Below are 14,599 nucleotides of genomic sequence, written 5' to 3' on the forward strand. Positions count from 1 at the left end.
ACAACATTGGGTTAATGTGTAAGGTATATGATGGGGTTAATTACTATTAATGTGAGGCACATGGAGGTTAAATTCATCACACCTCATGCCTTACATTAATCAGTAAAAAATGTATTTATTTTTACAGCGTACACATCATAAATGACGCAAAAAAATTGTTGCGCAGGTTACTACGGCCGCGCCAATACCAAATGTGTATATATTTTATGTATTGAGACTTATTTTAATGTTTATTGTAAAAAATGTGTGTGTGTATTTTTTTATTTAACATTGCTTTATGTTTTTAATCTTTAACAGGTTCCAGACCGCTGGCTGTATATTCAGGGTCCTTAAAACCCGTGCCATAGACTATTTATGGCGCGGGTTTTAGCTTGCTGCCCGAGTGATCGGGCAGCTGAATGTCGGGTCTCCGGCAGTCAGAGACTGCCGGGGACCCTGAGGATAAGATAGAAGCAGCTTTCGCTGCTTCTATCTTCTCCGATCTCTTACACCGCACTCAATGAGCGTGGTGAATAGGAATAGAGGCAGCGGCCGCGCCGCTGTCTCTATTGGTCCCGGTGATCATGTGACTGGTCACATGATCTCCGGGATGCCGTTACTGACAGACTGCTGCTGGGTCTAACTAGACCCAGCACAGCCCTATTAGTCACAATAGTCATATAAGAGGGCCGATTTCCCCTGTAACTGCGACTACTGTGCATCTCCAGTTACAGTGGAAACAATGTAAAAGAAAGAAAAATAAATAAAGCTCCCCAAAGGTCTTTTCTGACCTTTGAGAGAGACCATAATAATAAAAAAAGTAAAGTAAAGTGCATAAAAAATAAAAATAAAATAATAATACACATAAAATACCCACCCCAAAAAAAGAAAAAAAAACTCCAATCATGGTCGTAACGCTAGCCCGGACACAGTTACGCTAATATAGACATGCAATATTGTAAAATTTACGGTAGACTTAGAATCACAAATAAAAGGTCTATTTAAGGGTAAAACTATATTACCAAAAGAAAATAGCTGAAAAGTAAAACAGCTTATGTTTTTACTATCATTTTCAAACTAAGAATAAAAATTCTAAAATAGCAAAAAGGATGTGTAGAAAAATGATAAAAAAAGACAAAAAAAAAAAACCTGCAGTCTCTACGGAAAAAAACACAAAAATCACGTCACTAGGCCAACAAATAAAAAAGTTATAGCCATTTAACGAACGCGTGCTAAAAATGGCTAAACGGTGTCTGGTCCTGAAGGCTCAAAATAGTCCGGTCGTGAACCGGTTAATGTACTGGCATATATCTATACACTGATAGTATACAGGCAGTTGTTAGGACATACCCAAGTATGACCTAGCAACAGGAAATATGGTAAGACAGCCATAGGGACCTTCAATGGACCCTGGCCTGAATGGCCATATATGGTATGAACCTCAATCGCGTTACAGGGAAGCATCATAGGGATTCCCTGTGACACGATCCAAGGGGCATCCCCACTTCTCATTTACCCCTTGAATGTTGCGGTAGTGGTCAGCTTTGATCAAAGCATTCAGGGGAATAGCGGCGGAGATGAGAGGTTTCTCTGTTCTCAGTCGTTAGAGCGGGGCTGCGGCTGTGTAATACAGCCATTGACCCCGCTCCTGACAACAAATGCCCGCGCGGTCAGCATGAGGTGATGCGGCCAGCACTGCACTAATGAGTGGCAGCGCAGGCACTGAAGAAAGAACATGGGGAGTGTCTTGCAGTGCGTCTGCCATGTTCAGTAGTCAGTGCCACCGCTGATTAGTGCAGTGCTGGTCGCATCACCTCATGCGGACGGCACGCATTTGTCAGGACTCAGGAGCGGGGCAATGACTACTGTATCACACAGCCGCAGCCCTGCTCTTATACATTCATGCGTTACATTACTAAGCTGTGCGGCCGCACAGCTTAGTATCGAAATACATGAAATAACGGTATCTAATCGTTTGAGGGTGCACGGTATTGAAACAGTACCGAAGTTTCGATGCATCGTGCATCCCTACCTCCATGTGCCTCACATTAGTAGTATTTAACCCAATCATGTTTCTCAGTCATAATGGAAAACATTGGGGTAATGTGTGAGGTACATGATGGGGTTAATTACTTTTAATGTGAGGCACATGGAGGTATTAAATTCATAACACTTCGTGCCTCACATTAATAAGTGAAAGAAAGGCGTTTTTATTTCATTACAGCGTACACATCATATATGACGCTATAAATTTGCTGTGCAGGTTATTACGGTTGCGACGATACCGAATGTGTGTATATTTTGTGTATGGAGACTTTTATTTTAAAGTTTATTGTAAAAAACATTTGGATTTTTTTTTATTTTAATTTTTTACTTTTTTATTTTTAAACTTTAATGTACGGGCTTATATCTATATGCCAGTACATTAGCCTGTGTACGGATAGCACACAGGCAGTTGTTAGGATATGCCTAAGTATGCCCTAACAACAGGAAATATGGTCAGACAGCCCTGGGGTTCTTCAATGGACCGTGGGCTGTCTGCCCATATACGGTATGTCCATCAATCGCGTTACAGGGATTCCCTGTGACGCGATCCAAGGGTCATAACCCCCCTTCTCATTTACCACTTGAATGCTGCGGTTAGCTTTGATCGCAGAATCCAAAAGAAATAGCAATGGAAATGAGAGGTTTCTCTGATCGCCGCCGTTAGAACAGGGCTGCGGCTGTGTAATACAACCATTGACAGAAAGTGCGTACGAGCGGTAAGCATGAAGTGATGTGACCAGCGTTACACTAATAAGCGGCGGCACCGCACATGGGGTGTTTTGCAGTGCGCCCGTCACGTTCTCGGTCTTCAGTGCCGGAGTTCATTAGTGCAGCGCTGGTCACATCACATCATGCTGACCACGCACACAATTGTCAGGAGCGGGGCAATGGCTGTATTACACACCCGCAGCCCCACTCTAACTACATTCATGTGTTACAATACTAAGATGTGCGGCCGCACAGCTTAGTATCGAAATACATGAATTGACCGTATTGAATAGTTTGAGTGTGCATAGCATCGCAATAGTATCGATATTTCGATGCATCGTGCAACCCTACTTAGTATACTTTGTTTTCATATATTTAAGCTGGCAATGTAAGGTGCTTACTCTTTAGGGCCCTGTTTTACCATGTAAAGTGTGACAGAAGAGTATAAATTATAATTATATATATATATATATATATATATATATATACATATACTAAGAGTAAGACTTGATTTTGGCACTTTAGTGCACTGCCTCACCTTGGGAAAGAAGTCCGGGTAAGGAGAGCCTCCTACAGCCTGCTTCAGCCTCTTCCTCTCGTATATCAACAAGACTAGAGCTTTTCTTGCCCTGCATAGACTCCAATTTCACTTGCTCTTCTCTGCTGTCCTTCAGTCCCTCTTGTACAACAAGACCTAAAGGATTCTGGACTCCTGCATCACACAGAGACCCAGAATAAAAGTTCATCACTTTCTTGAGTGACAAAGCTCCAGCTTCGCACGTAGCTACTACTCTGACACCGACAGCTGATGCACAGGACACGACGAGGCTGTTAAGAGCGGATGTTGTGGTAGTTGCAGGACTCAGCAGACAGTCAACTACCTCAGTTAACTTGTGCTCTTTAGTCTAGATCAAAAGAAAAAGAACATTCATGTTTGGATTCAATTTCTAAATACGGTGTCAGGGACACACCCTATTGACAGGGGAAGGGTAACACCCAGTTGTTATTTTATGCATACATTGCCAGGAGGAATAACAGAGGAACAGAACGCAGCAAAGTTCTAAGAAAAGATGCTTCACAATTGTTATTTCAACAGACATGTCAGGAGAGCTGACAGGTCATCTTTAAAATTATAAGAAAAGGAAATTAAAGAATTTAACCCAATAATAGCAAGTTGCCAACTATTTAACAGGAGTGGGCTTATTTCAATAGGGAAATCTTTTGTAATACAATATCTCACCTTTGTATGATCTAAAACAGCATTCTGGGTGTAGGATTCCTCTGCGGATTGATTAGTGTCAGATTGTAGATCATTGTCACAAATCGATTTGTCAGCATTACTATCGATCTCACTTTCGCACATGCTTGCCACATCTGTGCCAACCTCTGTCTCAGAGTCTGTCAGTTTTGAACCCAAACTACTCCGGTCATCTTGGGCATCAGAAGGAAACAAAATCTCTTCTACTTTTGAACTTTTGTCCTTTGAGCACAGGGGTGACTTGCTAGTCCTTGTGTCAGGTTGGGACTCTGCTAACATTACCCCAAGCGGGCAACAGTGAGCATCAGAAATAATGACATGGTCTTCCTTTTCAGTCATAGTCATTAGCAGCTCTCTGCAATGATTGCATCTCTCTGGCACAGGCTTTACATCTTGTGCAAGAGGGCACTGCACCAGGGCCAGGCTGTGAAACGCACCACATACTACTTGAAGGACAACACGACCTGCAAGATGTTCCACTTTTTGAGGCTTAGTCACAGGGAAGGTTGAAGTTATTAATCCAAGCTGACAGCCACTGCCCCAGGCCCAGATTTCCCTGCTGACAGACAATGCGAGTGTGTGCTCTTCTCCACATGACAGTTGTATAACTCGTACCCACAGAGGTGGTGTGCTTTCCTGGTCAGTTATGGTGATCGGTATTGGTTCTGGTATTGATGGGCGGTTGGCAATTGCACACTGCCCCGCTGTGTTCTCCCCCCACATGTATACCATTCCATTTTCTGACACAGCTCCACTGTGATAACTTCCCGCAGCAACACATATTACACGCTGGCCACTCAGTACTTTCTCTGCTAAAGGGACGTCGCATGGAAAGTCATCTGTATTCTCCTTCCATGGCTGTTTTCCAAAGCTAAAAACTTCGCCATCTAAAAGAAAAAGGAGTTAAGGAACATTTAACAAAATATTATTTCATATAGCAAGAGAAACGAATGATTAATCTGAAAGACATCATCATTATAATCTAATTCTGCAGATGTGAGGAGATCACTGCAGAACTAAGAACAGAAGACATAATAAGAAGAACCAGATAAGATCATAGCAGCAATGCAAGTATTGACAGAATTCAGAATAGGATTGATTGTTAAGGGAGATTGCAAAGAATCGTAAATTTATCACCTGTCCACAGGATAGTTGATCACTTTCTGATCCCTGGGGGCCCCACCACTGGGACCGATCGTGAGAATGGGGGTTTCGAACTCCCAGATGCTCCTCACTGCACTCCCCCTCCCCCGGCAGTGAGGAGGATATTGAATAATTCGTCGGACCAGCATGCATCCGCCACTATTTAATCTATGAGAATGACGGAAACAGCCGAGCGATGTACTCGGCTGTTTCAGTCATTCCCATAGACATTAAATGGAGCGGCAGCACACTTACTAGACCGCCCCTTCATTCAATGTCCATTGAGTAGCATCTGGGAGATTAAAATCTATTTTCTCATGATCGGTCCCAGTGGTGGGGTCCCCAGCGATCAGAAAATTATTACTTAACCTGTGAAAAGATGATAATTTATGACTCTGGGAAAACCCCTTTAACGGAGTACTTAATCTACAAAGGTCGTTGCGCTAATCCTCACCATGGTATTGTGTAGAAGATGAATACTAGTTATTAATATAGATAGTATTAAGGACAGATTTCCATTCTACATTATAAAAAGTAATGAACACAGAAAATCCACGTACCACTTGTGAGCAAAATCCCATGATTTCTTCCAAGGCTAGCTTGTAGCACAGCTCTTACTCCAAATCCATAAAGTCTTGCTGGGGTAACATGGGGTGACCTCACCTGCCATACATATGCAGCACCTCTTTCTTGAGCTCCTTCTGATTCGTCTGAACTAAAAATAATTCAAAGAGTTTACTAAAATAACAAAATCGTGCGGTGTAAAAGCAAACCTGTGGAAACCTTGATAATCTTCGGGCTATAAAGCGACAGTCATTGTGTGATAGAGAATGAATACACGTTGCTTATGCGAATGAAATGCGTTTTTTAGCGCATGAGTTTTAATGTTTTAAACACCGTTAAAACGAAAAAATATCATGCAAAAGTAACATTATGTCGCAGTAAATTGTATTATTTCCTATTGGGGGAGGGGGAATTTTGTACATGCATTTTGAGACAAAAGCCAAAAGGTGCTGACAACTGTAAAGTTTGAAAAATGGCGCTTTACATTATGCACCCCCATCATTGAATTTATTTGTTTTACCCGGCGTCGTTAATATTTATTGATGTCGACTGCGCTATTGATTCCATCTAAAACAACGGAACCCCGTAACAATGGTGACAAACGGAAACCATTAGCAAAGTTTTTGTCACCATTGAGATCAATATAAAGCGCTATTTTAACTAAAGATAAAGGTTGTGTGTTTGGGAGTTTAGTACACATAGAAGACTGAAAAGACCTGCCGCCAGACACCAAGCCTGAAGCGTGTTAAGTTTACACATCAAGTGTTATTGCAATGTGATATATCTCAAGTACTATGGGGGCATGAAAAAAAACAAAAAAAAATCCCCTGCTTGTACCCCCTTTATAGCACGCTTTCCAAACAGCAAGTTAAAGAATTAAATAAAATCCGTGACAAATATGGGAACCAGTCTGTTTGAAGAGAATTTGAGGATACAAAGTACGAGGACTGGACAATCCTGGAGGCGGAGCCTGTGGCCAGGGTGTAGTGTCCGCATGGTCATCGAGATCAGGATGGCTGGACTAGGAACAAAAAGGGGCGGAACAATCCTGCTATGGAAGGCTGGGGCTAGACCTACACTTTTGTTTTGTATGTGAGCAATAAATTGGTGTCCATAGGGACGTATTGGGCTACGACTACTCCTCTCCCTACGAAAAAATAAATTAAAAAAATCACTGTGATAAATCGCTCGTCAATTGTGTAGCTCTGAAATCCTGGCATGTAGCGATTAAAAATAAAAGGTCTAGAAAATCTGTTGACTTTTCAAGCTACTCAATGCTTTTCTATATACAGCAATATATTGCTCATGAGAAAAAAAACAAAAAAAACAAAAACAGTCTACGGCTAGCCCCGGCTTCATTAATTAGGGGGAGGGGCAGAAGCGAATAAAGGCCAGGGCTACACTTAGGCCCCATGCACACGACCGTAGTTTTCATCTGTAAATACGGATTAAATTGCGGATCATTCATTACTATGGGTCATGAATACCTTTCCATATATTTTCGGATGTGTGTCCGAGACGTAGAAATGACCCTCAAATTATAGAACATGTCCTATTCTTGTCCGTAATTACAGCACGAACTCCCCATAGAAGTTTATGGGCGCTTCCGTAATTGCGGACGGCTACGGATGTGCGGAAGTGTTGCTATGCGACGCCAGGGTCCAGAGTCCTCCATGGTTTTTTTGCGGATCCGTAAAAACGGAAGAACTACGGACCGTATTTGGGGACAGCGTGCCATATATACAGAAGATTTGCAAATTACTACGGATCCGTATTTGCGGAAAGTAAAAAAAACAAAAACAAAAAAAAAAACCGTTGTGTACGTGGGGCCTGAGACTTTTTGTAGTGCCACTGTTTGATTTTAACAATTGGGCTACAGCTGTCACTCAAGAGTTAAAATCAATAAGAAGTGCTACACAAAGTATAGGCGTAGCCTTATGGCCGAGTTTACACGTAGCGTATACACTGCGGATTAGTACAATAGCAGCAAAGTGGGTGAGATTTGTTAAAAAAAAAACAAAAAACAAAAAAACAACTTATACTTACACAGATCTCTATGCTCCTGTGTCCAGCCCGAACTCCAGGAATGACGTTTCATCCCTTGTGACTGCTGCAGAACGTCAGAGGGACAAGTCGCCATGGCTACAGGTAGGCATAGACTTTTTTTTACTTGCAGTTTTTTTTCTGTAGAGGACATTCTGCCCGAAAAACACCACCACAATTTGGTGCTTTGTTTCAGCCGGAATTCCCTGCGGGGACCCGGGCGGATACGCTGTATGCTTTTACGCAGCGTATCCGCCCTGTTTGATCATACCCTTAAGGTGCAGTTAGACGCAGGTAAATCAGATCACCTGGTAAAAGCTAGAAAGATGGGTGCAGGCAGTGGTCCAGCTGGCTGAGTGAGGTGGCAGTTGTGCCAGGCAGGACCCAACATAGGGCTGGAAGGCAGACGTGCCCCCAGCCAGTGGGTGTAGTGTTGCATTTTGTGTTTTATCTTGTTATAAAATAATGGCTAACACCACATTTTGCCATAAGTATTTTGTTTTGTGTGTTATCTTAGTGCGTGGACTCCGGTTGGGCTGTGCCCACTCTAAAGGGGGTTTTACACTGGGCGATTATCGGGCAGACAAGCGTTCATAGAACGCTCATTGCAGATAATTGCCCTGTGTAAACAGGGGAACGAACAGCAGATGAACAAGCAAACGCGTATCGTTTTAAATAAGTAAAATCTTATCTTTGTCGGCAACACATCTCCCTGTGTAAAAGACGCGCTGCCGACATGATAATGTATGGGGACGAGCGATCGGAGTAATGACCGCCAATCAACGATGTCTCGTTGATCGGCGCTCGCTGCACAGGCCAGTGTAAAAGGGCCTTCAACCAATTGTTAGGTACTGATATAGCATGCTACTCTTTAGAACTAGGAAAAGACGTCTTCTCTGGTACGCAGATGTCCTCAACCTCCACTTATGATTTACCTGGGTTTGCTAAATGCTGAGATACGAAGACACCCTGCTTCCAGGGCTGAATTTTATGGTAGAATAGAATCCCTTTACCTGCCTGGCATTTTGTATAAGGTACCACCCAGTGCAGGTGTAAATACCAATAAGAACCACCAATAGCAGCCAAAGACAACACCAGAGATAAGTGCAGCGTAATGTAAATTGCTACATATTTGCGATACAGATATGTAGCAATTTACATTACAATGCTGCATATTTCTCCAGAACTACGGAGATAGAATTCGCAAGCGGAATAAATGGACATGCCGCAGATTTGAAAATACGCACCGCGTGTAAATTTACGTCCCGAAAAATACCGCAGCGTGGACATGATTCCCTGGAATCTCATTGCCTATGCTGGTACTGTATTACTCTCCGGTTTTGCTGCATGCCAATATGCGTGGCAAAACCGCACGTAATCTGCATTGTGTGAAATGACCCTAAAGGTTTATTTTAGAACACGATCTAACACTTAAAGGTTGGTTGGATCACAAGACATACCTTCCTGCCTGTGTGTCCATGGGTTAGCAGTTTGGATCCATCACAGTCTTTTATTCAGGTCCTTCAAATATCTGTTAACAACAGAACATAAAGCAACGGTAAATACATTGCTGAAATCCAAAGTATTTCTCAGCACTGTAGAAATCTCTGGGCAGCTTGTGTCCCATGACCCGCTCACACAGTAAACAGACAAAGCTGCCAGCTGTGAACACCCACATGGAAACATAACTGGCAGCAGATTCGGGTGATGAGAAAATACTGGATAACCATAGAAATCGCTCTAAAGGTTTGGTTGGTACCTCTATTACGGGCCACACAAAGAAACAGGTAAACAAACAGGTTTCTCACAAAAGGACGGAAACATTTGTGAATATGTGAAGCCCCTTTAGCAGTGAAATAATAATTAATTTTCCTTATGAAGTGCCACGGAACATATTAGCAAAGTGGGAACACGCAGAATTCTGTAACATACAAATAGGAGTTGCAGAAATGACGGGGCATATTGGCATGAAAGAACTGCTTGCATTCACTCCCTTAACGGGGTTGTTCAGGATTAGAAAAACATGGCTGCTCACTTCCAAAGATAGCACCACCCCTGTCCATAGGTTGGGTCGGGAGTATTGAAGCTATGCATTATTGAAAGGGTAAGTAAACTTTAAACTTTTGACACGTCATAGTGCATGTTAGAAGTTTTGATCGGCGGGGGCATGAGAACGGAGACTTCCACTGATCGCTAAAACTAAGCAGCAGAAGAACTCGGGTGAGCGCTGTGCCGCTTTGTATATGACTGGATTGGCTTCCCTTGGAGTGGTGCACAGGCTCAACAGAAAGTCTATGAGTCCATACACCACTCGATCGGCTTTCCAAGGAAAGCCAATCAGAAACGAAGCAGCAGAGCACTCACCCAGGCGCTTCTGCCGCTTTGTTTAGCGATCAGTGGGGGTTCTCAGCGCTCTGACCCCTACCGAGCAATACTTCTGAGATGTCAGAAGTTTTTGGAAAGTTTAGTTACCCTTGAAGTGAATGGAGAGGAGATGCAGTACACCACACAACATGTGGACAACTAGGGCGCTGTTTTTGGAAGAAAGCAGCCATGTTTTTCTCATCCTGGACCACCCCTTTACTCTAGAATGGATAGCTGCAACAAGGAGCGGTTATCACTCTGGTGGACATGGAGTCACCATTTAATACACAGTCCCTCATTCATGTGAATGGTCGCCATAAAAAAAAAACTAATTTTCCCTGCAGCCAAATCAGTAACGTTTAGCAGCTTCTCCTAGGGTAAAAAGCCCATTACTGGGGGTTTCTTTAGTAATTTGTACCAAATATCACATCTCTGGGACCACGGCTACATAGACAAAAGGTTTGCTTACAAAGGCGCTTTCACGATGAAGTCTATTGACACAGAACTCAAAGTTTACACCTAGTAAATAATGGATATAACAGCCAAATGTCAGTATATGCAGAATGTCATATTGACTGAATAAATAGTGGAGTCGACTACGCTATGGATTCCGTCAAAACGACGGAACCCTCGCACAACGGAGACAAACTGAAACCATTGGCACCGGATCAGTCACTATTGAAATCAATGGTGATGGAAATGAAAACCTATGGTTTCAGTTTGTGTCAGTCAGGGCTCCGTTCCGACGGAAAGCTCAGACGGAACGTCAGAACGGAGCCCTGACGCAGATGTGAACGAAGCCTGAGCCCACATACTGGCACCCCCTGCTGTCTGCCCCTGATATAAGGTTTTGCCGGACATGTTGATATTCACTAGTGTTATTTTTAAATGGGTGTTTGTCACTATGAATGCCATAAGTAAGCCCACAGATAAACTAATTATCTGATAAAGGAAAATTGGAACATGTTCATTTAATGGAGTTACCGCTTAACACCTTCTCTCTTCTCATCTGTAATATATTATAATTAAAAAAAAAGACAAAAATATAAAAAACATGCGAATTTGGCTGGATAGATTGAAGGATGGCATGTTTTCATTGCTTTGTACTTGTAGCACCGATGTAACAGATCAATAATAACAGAAGCTGCAGAAAAACCTGATCACAAGATACATCTCCACTATACGATCTAGCAGTGCTGATCTACAGTACAAACCATACACTTACTGCAGTCAATACAATCCACACGGCTTGTGTTCAACAGCAAATCAAATATTTATAGCATTGAACAGAGCAGATCACAACAAACAGCAGGTATATAACACAGGGGCAGCAGCACACGCTCAGCTCATGTTATGTAAACAATCACGTTTTATTGTGTGCCAATCGAAATTTAGTTCTAGATCTGGGCAGAGAGATCCAGTACATTGAACGAGTGACAACAGCTGGGAAAAGGGGGTTTTAAGACACCCTATGGTTCTTCCCTCCCCCTCTAACCAACTGTAGCATTAGGACATGTTCACATGCAGGAGAAGATTGTTCCATTGATATTAGTGAAATCCAAGGCACGACGTGCTGCAGATTTGAAAATCCAAGGCATGGTCAGAAATGTTCCGCAGCTTGTGATAGGGTTTTGGAAATGCGAAATCCACACCGGAAATCACAAATACGCAGTGTGTGGACATGGCTTTAAAGAAATTTATGGCACACAAATAAATGTCTGAACAGTGAGGCTCGAAATCGAAATCCCCACCGATCATTAAAACAAAGGGTGACAGCACCTCTCCAAGCATCAAGACAACCCATTGCAGCCAATCACAGAGGTAGAGCGTCGCAGATTCACTATAAAGTCCCATATAAACTAAACAGACATTTATGGCAGATCCTATAGGGTGGGAAAAATATCCATGCTCTGGCACGGAGGACTGACAGCTACCCCCCCTAAAATGCTGTGAAAAGTGATTACAGAGCAACTCTAATAACAGTACAATACACAGGTTATATCCTATTAATATGGGAATGCCATTTCCATACTGTTCTCACAGCAGCAGCATTTCCGTGTGTGTAAAGCCTTGTTCACACGGTGTAGATTTTGCATGCATTTTTATAAACCAAAACCATAACTGGATCCAGGAGAGGAGACACTAAGGCCTTCCTTTGTATATTTCTTCTGTTTAGGTTCTGTTACTGGTTTTGGCATAAAAACATACATGAAAATCTGCATCATATCTGCATTGTGTGAACAAGGCCTAAGGCCTCATGCCCACTTCAGTTATTTTCTTCAGGGATCTATACGTTATTTTAACAGATAACATCCTGACACATTCATTTCTATAGGGCCATGCACACTTCCGTTGTTTTAACGGTTCCAACAAAATTAGAACATGACCTACTTCTGTCCATTGTTCAGTGTCAGTCTCGCTCATTGAAGCGTACGGTTCTGTCAAAACAACGGACGGCACATGGAAGGCCTTCCATGTGCGATCCGTTTTCCACGGATCCGTTGCCAAGCGACGGCAGGGCATGCCAAAGTTCCCAGCATTCAACACACGATGGATTTTAACGGACCGTTTAAAAACGGAAGACAAACTGAAGCACAACGTCCGTATGCAGAGTGACAACGGAAAGCCACACGGATGTCACAACGGACTCACGGATCCGTTTTAAACGGACGTGAAAACGGTGAAGGATTTGTGCAGGAGTACAACTCAAACAATACTTTATTATCAGGGTGTCATCCGGTTTGGCCTGCTGAAGTTTTGCCCCCAAAGATGCAAACAGGTTTCCTATGATACAACGAAAACTCTAACCCATAATTATTCCATCTAGGTGTCAAAATGGATATGATTCACCAATTCCTTTACTCCAGTGACATGAAATGACCATTCCCTGTAGTCATCTAAATACGAAATCCGCAGACACTTCCTTGTGACGGAAAATGACACAGCACTCGGATTTTCACTAGATGATAATGTGCGTATAATATGCCGTAGTATTTCCATTGTTAGCAATTGTTCCAGTTACAGGACCCGGATAGTTAACCTATCTTTTTTTTAAAAAGACTCAAGATCGAGACGTTGCACGCTTATATGAATAGACGGCTTGTTTTTTCAACTGAACATGGAGCGCTGCGATCTCATCCGTCATTTATATAGGTTATTGACACTTCTAGTAAAGTTCACTAAAATGACAAAAAATAAAGTCCCAACCACAGTGGGATGAGTAATAAAGTGACACTGGGGAGAGGATGCTCCTATAACAACAAGTAATAGATCCATCATGTACTAGTTATGCAGCAGCAGGATTATCAGCAGGGGCAGGCAGATTTTTTTTTTTTGGGACTCTAGAAAAGTTGAGTGAAAACACCTGTAGGAGCCGATATTGTGGATATAATAGTAGTCACTCAGCTTTCCACGAGATATCATATACACACTATATATATATATATATATATATACACACACACACACACACTATAGACAAGAGCTTGTGTAGTAGTAAGATGAGAACTGGTGTCTTTATGAATCACATACATTGCCGTTATCTCTCGATTCCCCGCACTAAGGTCTTTGATAGAGAAAACGAAAGTCACACTGAGGGTTGTGAACTCCTGGGACATGTGCACGGGGGTCACATATATAATGATACATTACACAAGCAGCACCAGGGCCTGCTGATTACAGAACTGTGCAGCCTGCCATGTACGGAACATCCCGGTAACATAACGTGCCGCCAGCACCAGACTGGACCCAGGGGACACATGTCAACACAGCGTGTAATAACCGGGCTCATGCGCTCCCTACTGCAGAGGTGCATGACAGGTTTATTAAACACCACAACGGAAGTCGGCCTGTGACTCCCCGAACTCTCCAGACACACTGCACCCAGCTTACCTCACAGGGAGCCCGGCAGCGCTTCTTGTTGTTAGCCGTACTGACAGCCTGCTTGGGGTCAGCTGACTCAAAGGGGCGGGACATTAGTACAGAATAGGGGGAGTGGTTTTAGAGAGGGGCGGGGCATGAGACATAGAGGTTGAAAAGGCGGGTGTGAGCAGTCAAGAACCACGTTATGAATAATAGAAAAGGAGAACGACGGAGTGCGAGGAGTGACAAAAGTGTGGGGAGGGGAAGGTTTGCGTTTTGGTCAGAACAGACACACTAATCGCTTCGTGTTGTGTTGGCCATAGACTGACAAGGGGAGATGATCAAATATACTAGGACAATGGAAAAGTTGAGACCCCTATATACAGAGACAACACCTGAGACCAGACCCCTTAAATAAATTCGGACACACCAGACCACTAAAATACAAACCCAAGACCCCTAAAGTAAATGGGGTTTTACAATGGGTGAACAGGGCAGTGATCAGCAGATGAACGAGCAAATGCTCAATCATCTGCTGGTTGTATCGTTTTAAAAAAGTAAAATATTGTTGTGGGCAGTCGCCGACATGATAATAATGTATGGGGACGGGCGATCGGAGTGAATCGTCTCATT

At 42.9% G+C, this 14,599-nt stretch overlaps 1 protein-coding gene across 1 annotated transcript in view; it reads right to left on the reverse strand.

Moving 5' to 3' along the window:
• Window positions 1–14,102, reverse strand: part of ALS2 (alsin Rho guanine nucleotide exchange factor ALS2) — a 61,688-nt gene extending 47,586 nt beyond the window's left edge. The window contains exons 1-5 of the mRNA XM_075829737.1: window positions 13,997–14,102; window positions 9,202–9,272; window positions 5,695–5,849; window positions 3,974–4,878; window positions 3,272–3,638 (exon numbers count right to left, since the gene is read on the reverse strand). Of these exons, the coding sequence (XP_075685852.1) occupies window positions 3,272–3,638; window positions 3,974–4,878; window positions 5,695–5,849; window positions 9,202–9,221 (1,447 nt within the window). The 5' untranslated portion in view covers window positions 9,222–9,272; window positions 13,997–14,102. The remainder of the gene's footprint in view (window positions 1–3,271; window positions 3,639–3,973; window positions 4,879–5,694; window positions 5,850–9,201; window positions 9,273–13,996) is intronic.
• Between the last annotated feature and the right edge of the window lie 497 nt (window positions 14,103–14,599).

The sequence above is a fragment of the Rhinoderma darwinii genome, chromosome 6 (assembly GCF_050947455.1).
Source record: "Rhinoderma darwinii isolate aRhiDar2 chromosome 6, aRhiDar2.hap1, whole genome shotgun sequence".
Lineage (NCBI taxonomy): Eukaryota > Metazoa > Chordata > Amphibia > Anura > Rhinodermatidae > Rhinoderma > Rhinoderma darwinii.